This window comes from Hydra vulgaris, chromosome 02 (genome assembly GCF_038396675.1).
Source record: "Hydra vulgaris chromosome 02, alternate assembly HydraT2T_AEP".
Taxonomy (NCBI): Eukaryota; Metazoa; Cnidaria; class Hydrozoa; order Anthoathecata; family Hydridae; genus Hydra; species Hydra vulgaris.
This window is the reverse complement of record NC_088921.1, coordinates 4,725,332-4,734,197: the sequence shown is the minus strand read 5'-3', so window position 1 is coordinate 4,734,197 and position 8,866 is coordinate 4,725,332. Positions and strand designations below refer to the sequence as shown.

At 28.5% G+C, this 8,866-nt stretch overlaps 1 protein-coding gene across 1 annotated transcript; it reads left to right on the top strand.

The window, feature by feature from the left end:
* The first annotated feature begins 3,702 nt into the window (after positions 1 to 3,702).
* On the top strand, positions 3,703 to 4,695 carry LOC136075745 (uncharacterized). The gene has a single exon (XM_065789180.1). It carries the CDS (start codon positions 3,703 to 3,705, stop codon positions 4,693 to 4,695), a length of 993 nt encoding a protein of 330 aa, XP_065645252.1.
* The last annotated feature ends 4,171 nt before the right edge of the window (positions 4,696 to 8,866 follow it).

Here is an 8,866-nt window from a genome sequence, read left to right as displayed (position 1 = left end):
TTCTTTTAAAGGCAAAGCTATAGAAGCTGGTTCAAATCGAGTTGAGAAAAGTAATTTTTTTATAATCAGCAACATACACTACTTCGATTAAATGAAGATTAGAGCTCAAAATAATTTAGTTTGTTGCTTTGTAAGTATGTTGAATAAAAAAAATTATTTTTTACGTTTTTTGGTATTTTGCATGAAAAGCATTTTTTTTACTTTAGTTAAATACATCAAAAGCTACTTGTGCTGAAAATTCTTCTGATACTTCGGTAAACACAATAAATTTTTCATACTTTTTACTTTAATTTAACTTATGTTATTTTGAAATTCCATATTTCATAAAAAAATTTAATTTTGCTTTCAGTCAACTGATTTAATATTATCAGAAGATGCGTACCAGAATAAAATTCAAAAATGTTCTCAAATGTTAAATGCAAAAATGAGGAAATTATACAATCTATTAGTGCATCATAAGTAGAGATGTTTTTCCGTTTCTGCCGTATTTGAAAATATTAGTTAAAATTCAAACTTAGTCAAAAAAATTTAACATGCATTTCATTTATTATTTTTTTTTAAGAAGCAACAACATAGCATCAGAAAGACTTGTTAATGGCATTAATGGTGATGAGAAAAATAATACTATACTCGATAAGAAATAAAGGTTGTTTTTATTTTTACTGTAAATTTAAAATAAGATACTTCTTCTTTTTATATCAAATTTACATTTTTTTCAAAAGTTTGTCTTTTGGAAGTATTTGTTGTTTTAAAGTGTTATTAAGTTACTTTTTGATTTTGTTGTCATCTTCACTATAAGTATAAAAAAGTATTAAATGTTCAAAGTACAGCTTGATTCATGTTTCTATAAATATAATTTAACAGGTAGAGCAGTTACAATACATTGGAGCATCGTATCCTATATATCATGACTTGGAATTTGCGAGTGCTGCTTAAAAAACTGTATAATTGCTGAACAGTATAACCGAATAGTCAGAGGAACAATGACAATTATGAATGCGCACGCCCTAACACCCAGTAATCAGTATCCAGCTAGCTAAGATAGAGAGATGTTTAATTCTTTGGTTATTAAATACCCTTGCCTAAATGACAAGACATCGAAACATGTAATCTTTGTTTTAAATTAACATTTTGGTTTTTTTAGTGAATTTATTATAAATCATTCAATTGTTCAATTATACTTATATTTTTTACAATTAAAATTGTTATTTTATCTTGTAAAATCTAAATTATGCTATCTTAAACCTTAATCCTATTATGATTTGGTCTAACCTTACCCTATTTTTTGCAAGCTAAACTGATATTCAAAGGCAACTGATATTTGCCTTTGTATATTACATTATTAACCAAGTTAAAGAAAAAGTTTTCAAATGAAAAACCAATAAAAATAAGAGGGTGAAAAGTTTCCTACATACATCATTTTAAAGTGGAGGAGAAGGTGATGTTGAATCCTAATAGGTTTTATATTTTGATTTTGTTTTTTTTAATTTAGTATACATATTTCTACACAAATGTTACATTTAAAAACTAATGTTATAGGTGATTAAATGGTTTTTCATTAGAAAGGGCAGAATCAGCATTTTTTGGTGTTTGAAAAAGCTACTACAAGTAAGAAAAGTAAAACACTCTATATTCAGAAGTTTCGGCATCTGTTCTAAATTATGATTTTTTGCCTGTCCTCTTCCCTATGGAAAGAGGAGTCAGACAAGGCGAACCTCTCTCTTCCGCTGTACGTTTTTGTCGCAAAAGCTCTTGATTTGGTGGCAGAACGGATAGTAGAATATAAGGTTTCTCACTACCAGGAACACCAAAATTCCTTAAATTACAGCAGTAAGCGGACGATTCTAACTCTTTTGCCAGAGACGTAAAATCTGTCCGCTATTTTTTTAAAAAAAACTGTTTGAAAAAGCGAGTGGTTCAGTGATTAATGCCTCAAAAACCAAGGGTCTCGCACTTAGGGGTTTTGATCCTAAAATATACCCAGAGTTGGACGACATAGAGTGGAAAATAACACCGGTTTCAAGTTATTAGGTGTTACTGTTTACACTAGACTGAGTGAAACTACCAATGTCAACCGGTTAGTAACTCTAAAGAAAATAGAGAAAAAACTCAAGTTTCTGTGACTGCGTAATTTGTCACTTAGGGGAAAGACTATGTTCATAAATACCCTAGCAATGTCAAAGTGTGGTTTCTGGCAAACGTGTTGCCCATTCCCGATTTGGTAATAGAACGATTGCATAGAGCGATTTTTGAAAATATGTGGCAAAAAGACCAATTTCAATCCGGTCAAGAAAGAGTCGTTTTTCTTACCCGTCAAAAGCGGGGGTCTCAGAATTTAATCTCCGAAGGAGCAAATTCTTGCACTTTGCCTTAAAAGGCTCTTTCAACTGAAAGAATGCTGAGAGGATAAAACTCACGGTTATTACCACTTTACAAAGTATTGGTTGGCAAGTTCACTTAAAAAATTTACGAACCAAAACCAAATCTGAAACTTTTTAAGACAAAACAATTTTCCAAAACACTGGTACAACAAAACGTTTCATTAATACAAAACAATAGTTAAAAAATTGGGCGAAAACGGGTTCCTGTTTAACATCACCCTAAAAACAACAAAAAATTTTTACTTAGAAGTGGCAAAAAAACAAAAAAGCTGTCGTGCCAGCTAAACATTTTGGAACGTTTCAACAAAAACAACTATGTCGTGGACCCAAATATGGAAAAAAAACTTTACCTCTCACACATGCGGAACAAAACAAAACAAAACTCTTTCTCTTTTTACACTACAGTCTACTTTCAGCGTCCTTGAATGCTAAAAGCACAAGGCAACAGATAGTTAAAAACAACAAATGCAAAACTTGTGGTAAAATTGAGGACAACATTCATATCTTTGTCTACTGTCCTCCATCTGTTGCATAATGGGAGTATTTTAAACATGTATATAACTCCTTGAATATATGTATGTATATAACTCCTTGACACCCCAAAAATATTTTTTTCCGATAAATTCGAAATTCTTAATTGAAACAGCAAATCTATCGGAGAAGAACCTTATTTCGCAACTGCTGTTGACACTCACTCAAACCACCATGAGTGGAATATGGAATAGCTGATGTCACCACATGTATACTAATATAAAAATTGAGCCAATAGTAGTGATCAGGGTAATTTGATATATAATTTCAACATATAAGTGTTAACTATAGCGATTGTAACGTGGTGTTTGTGTAAAAGTCCTGTAGTTTTTTATTTATATTTTCTTTAATAAAATCTTTCTTTACAAAACACTCTTAACTAATCTCTTATGTTATCTTTAATTATAGTAATATTTTAAACCTTACCTAATTCTTGATTTCTTTCCGCACAAATAATAAAAAAATACAAATATATATATATGTATATATATATATATATATATATATATATATATATATATATATATATATATATATATATATATATATATATATATATATATATATATACATATAAAATTTTATATATTTATATATATATATATATATATATATATATATATATATATATATATATATATATATATATATATATTTAAACAACTTTAAAATGTATTCTACAAAATAGAGTGCTCAATGTTCTTAAAAGAACAGAGCAATTATATATTACATTAGTAGAAAATCAATAACAAAAATTTTTTTTTATTTTACACTGCGTTTATTTATTGAAATGAAAGCACCAAAAAATCTCAAAGGTAGACCAATTATTGCTGGAATAAGTTCACCTACATCTCATTTGAGCCAGTTCCTCCATATAATATTGTCTCCTATTGTAAGGAAACAAATATCTTTTATTAAAGATGACTGGGATTTCCTCAGAAAAATTCCTAGAGAGCTTGAATCAGAAAGTCGTATAATGACATGTGACATTATTAACCTCTATACAAGCATTCCACATTATCTTGGATTAGAAGCCTTAAAATTTTGGATAAATAAATATAAACATTTGATAGATAAAAGATTTACACCTGAATTCATAACTGAGTCAGCATCTTTCATTCTAAATAACAATAATTTCAATTTTGACAAACAATTATTTCACCAAATAACTGGTACAGCCATGGGTACAGATTTTTCACCAGACCATGCATGCCTTACTATCGGGTTCCTAGAGGAGGCTAACCTTTTTCCAATAATCCTACCTCAGTATTTTTCTAACCATGAAGTTGATGATATAAAGAAATTTTATTTTAGATATATTGATGATGGTTTCATAATTTGGCCAAAACATCTTGACATCAGAAAATTTGAAATTTCTTTAACTGAATTAAATGACTCTATTGGATTTACAATAGATTTTGGAAAAGAATTTATAAAAAATGATAGTACCTACATTGTAATTACCTTTTTAGACATAACAATCATGCTTGAAAATTATAATAAAATTCAAACAGACATTTACTATAAAGAAACTAACACCCATGACTATTTAAACTATAACAGTCATCTTCCATTTCACATAAAAAAGAATATTCCTTATAATTTATCTAAAAGAATAATTGTTTTTACATCTAATTATGAAATCGAAAAATTACGTCTAATCAAACTAAAGACATGGTTAAAAGATTGCGAATACCCAGATGAAATTATTGAAAAGCATTCCATAATGCAAAACTACAAGGACCAGCACCAAAAAAGGAATCTACAGAAATATTTCCTTTAGTGACAACATTCTATAGTAAACTCAATTGCCAACCTTTTATAAGAGAAGCTAACCATTTGCTCAAAGTATCTTATAATGAAAGAATTAAAAATGTATTTTCTAATATTCACCCAGTATTAGCTTTTAAACAACCTCCTAACTTACTAAGAAGACTTACTTCTTCAAATATTGAAGTAACTAGTAAGCAGATAGGCATATTCAAATGCAAAGATATTCGGTGCAAAATTGGCAAACTATACCTTCAAGAAGTAGATAAGTTTAAAACATCTAACGGAACCATTTGGAAAGTGAAAAGTCACATCACATGCAACAGCAAAAATGTAATCTATTACCTAAAATGTATAACATGCAAAAAACAAACATATTCTGGTAAAACTAATAATTTAAGATTACGTATAAACGGACATATTTCTAGTTGCAGAACTGGCTTATCAACTGATCGATTTGACAACCATGTTTATACTTGTCAACGTGCCCACGAAAGTGTAATTGAACCTTTTTTCCAACTTTTCGTCTTTTTTGAGCATAACAACGAAAGTTTTTTGTTATCATATGAAAAACATTTGCACAAACAAAAACATGATACATTTAATTGATATTTCCTGTATATAATTACAATTCAATTTTTCACAATCAATAGTTACCCATAGCAACAATATAAAAATTAAGTTATTTTTGTTTTTAATACAAATATCTTGTATAATACTAAAAACAGCACTACTGATGATTACTTGAAAGGCCTTTAATGCTAATAGTTTTAAAATATATATAAAAAATATTTTGTATTGGTAATTTTGTTTGGTAATTATATTGTTATTAATAAAAATATTGTGAGAAAAAAAAATTACTGGATTTTCTATTTGTTTCACTGACTATTTTTGAATTTATATGGTTAAATATCATATTTTAAGTATATATATATAAATATATACATATTAGACATAGAAGACAAGAGAATATATACATATCATACATAGAAGACAAGAGACATATTAAATATAAAAAGCAACTCAAGCGTTTTATTATTCGCAGACAAAACATATAATATTTATTAAATTTCGACTCAGGAACACACTAAACTTCTTAACGAAAACGTCACAATAGCGTACAAAAAAGCCCCACAGAAACTTGAAAACTCAATTAACCTCAAAGCTAAAAATATAGCAAGCACACTCAACTTAAGCAAACGAATAAAAATAATCGCAAAGTCTGAAGCTTTTATTACACTTAAAGACCACAAAGACTCATTCCAAAACAATAAACCCTGCCGTAGATTGAACCCTGCCAAAAATTGAACTTGGTCAGATAAGCAAAAAATACCTTGATACTATAAATAAAAAAATAAGAACTGTATTAAGCTTAAACCAATGGAAAAATACCTCTGATGCAATCAAATGGTTTGAAAATATACCAGATAAACAACATTGCGTTTTTATTCAATTTGACATTGTCAATTTTTACCCCACTATTACATCAGAAATACTAAGTAATGCAATACTGTTTGCAAAAAAACACACAAGTATTAGCGAAGAGAACATCAAAGTCATTAAACTTTGCAGAAAGTCTTTGCTATATTTTAAAAACAAAACATGGAAGAAAAACTTCCATGTTTTGTTTTTAAAGCACACGACTGCTTTGATATCACAATGGGTTGTTTTGACGGAGCAGAAGTTTGTGAACTGGTGGGCTTATATATATTAGACTCACTATCTAAATAATAAATAAAGAAGACGTTGGACTATATCGTGACAATGGTCTGATGATACTTCGTAAAAAAACTGGATCACAAATTGATAAAATACGAAAAAACATTATTAGAGTATTAAAAATGATCGGTTTTAAAATAGAGATCCAAACAAACCTACCCACAGTCAACTTCTTAGATGTATCCTTTAACTTAGAAAAAAGCTCCTACCAACCTTTCAAAAAATCAAATGAATATCTACGTTACATCCAATCTGATTCCAACCACCCTCCGCAAATAATAAAGCAAATCCCTATCTCTATCAATAACAGATTATCACAAAATTCCTCAAATGAAAAAACATTTAATTTATCTATACCAGAATACAAAGATGAGTTAAGAAGAAATGGCTTCACTAACTTTAACTTAAAGCATAACCCCGAAAAAAGCATTTCTACCAATGTCGGTCATATCTTCCTAAACTTAATCGACAAACACTTTCCAACATCCCACCCCCTAAGTAAACTATTCAATCGAAACACCATCAAATTGAGTTATAGCTGCACCAAAAATATTGAAAGTATAATAAAAAGCCACAACAAGAAAATTTGTTCAGAAAATCCAAAAGAATACCCACCCTGCAATTGCATAAAGAAAGAAAACCGCCCTATAATAGGAAAATGTAGAGCCTCTAATTTTATTTATAAATGTATAGTATCCCCCCCTATCACCCCAGAAAAAGTATATATCGGTCTAGCAGAAGACTCATTCACAAATAAAAAGATGAAAAACTCAACCACCCTTTCAAAGTATATATGGCAGATAAAAGAAAACTTGAAAATAACACCAAAATTAACTTGGTCAATAATTAAACAAGTGCCCGCCTACAGCAACGTAACAAAAAAATGCTTGCTTTACCTTCATGAAAAACTTTGCATAATATCATACAAAGGTACGTAAAAATTATTAAAAAAAAAACAGAAATTATAACTAAGTGCCGTCACGAAAACAAGTTCTTGCTTGACAACCACGAGCCCAAATATTAAAAAACCACGCTCGCAAATAAATATAGTTTTATAATTGTTTTTGAACGCCACGATGTTTATTAAGTATATTTTTTAACGAAAAAAACAATGTATTTTTTACCTGATGATTGCTAAACGCATGAAACTTTTAGTAGTAAAAATCATGTAGTTATTTTTATTTAATCTCGTCAAAAAATCAATTATATATATATATATATATATATATATATATATATATATATATATATATATATATATATATATATATATATATATATATATATATATATATATATATATATATATAAACTGTTGTATAACGTCTATATTGTAAAAGTCTTATATTATACAAAACAAAGATAACGTAAATTTTATAAAATTGTAAATACTTGTTGCAATGGAATTGTGGCATCTGAATATGGTCAATGCTTTTTATTTCATAATTGCAAGTTGTGATTACAAATATAATAATTATATTGTTATTACAATTATTAAATTAGTGTTATTAAATTTAACTTAATTTAAATCATTTTTACTGCAAAAATCACTGATGAAATGGTTTTGCAAGCACTTGAAGATGCGCTTAAACATAAATTGTTTAAACAGCATACTGACATGATTGCAGTTGCATAATGTCTGAATGCGACATTTATACAAAGACGAGCATGGATAAACAAAGATCCAGTTAATAGAGTTTATATAATTGTATCAATTTTGGAAAAACATCTATGTTTCTCTAATGTGGAAGTGGTAAGATTTTATTTTATTTATTTTGCAGTTCATATCTTACAAATATTGCAAAAAATATATGTAATTATTGTAAGTTTGATATATGTAAGATGTTTATCCTGATAAAATATCCCTTAGGTTTTCTCTGCATTTTAAAATTGAAATGTTCCTACACTAAAAATTAAAATCTTCTATAACAGTTGATTCAGCCTGAGAATGCTTGGCTGAAGAAATTGACATGCTCCTGAATTTTGGAATACACAGGTTGAAAGTGCCTTGTCCACCACCACCCAAGGCAAATACTGGTGAGGATGCATTCCTGATGACTACTTTCATGACTGTAGTAATCATTATATCGATATGTATTTATTTTTAAATTTTTTATACATTTACTCCTCGAAAATCGTTGGATTATACTTTTTTCGTAAATAAGAAAAGATAGTTGTGCGGTGTAATTCATGCGGTGATTGGGCTAGTTGGAATACACTATGTCATTGACATGGAAAATGACGACCATTCGTTAACAGCATTAACAATTTTGCATTATATTTTATTCAAAGACTTGACATCAAAAGAATCATGTTTGAGCCAAATGAGCAGTTTAAAGGAAGATTATTGCAGTTACAAACACAACCAGTACATCGACATTCCAACAATCAACTAACTAGTCTTTAATTTTATCTACAATTGTTGTTTAAATGTATTAGTTCTTTTGGAACTTTTTTATTTAACA

What these genes read in the sequence shown, in the direction of transcription:
- LOC136075745 (XM_065789180.1), top strand. Translation starts at nt 3,703, where the DNA reads ATGAAAGCACCAAAAAATCTCAAAGGTAGACCAATTATTGCTGGAATA.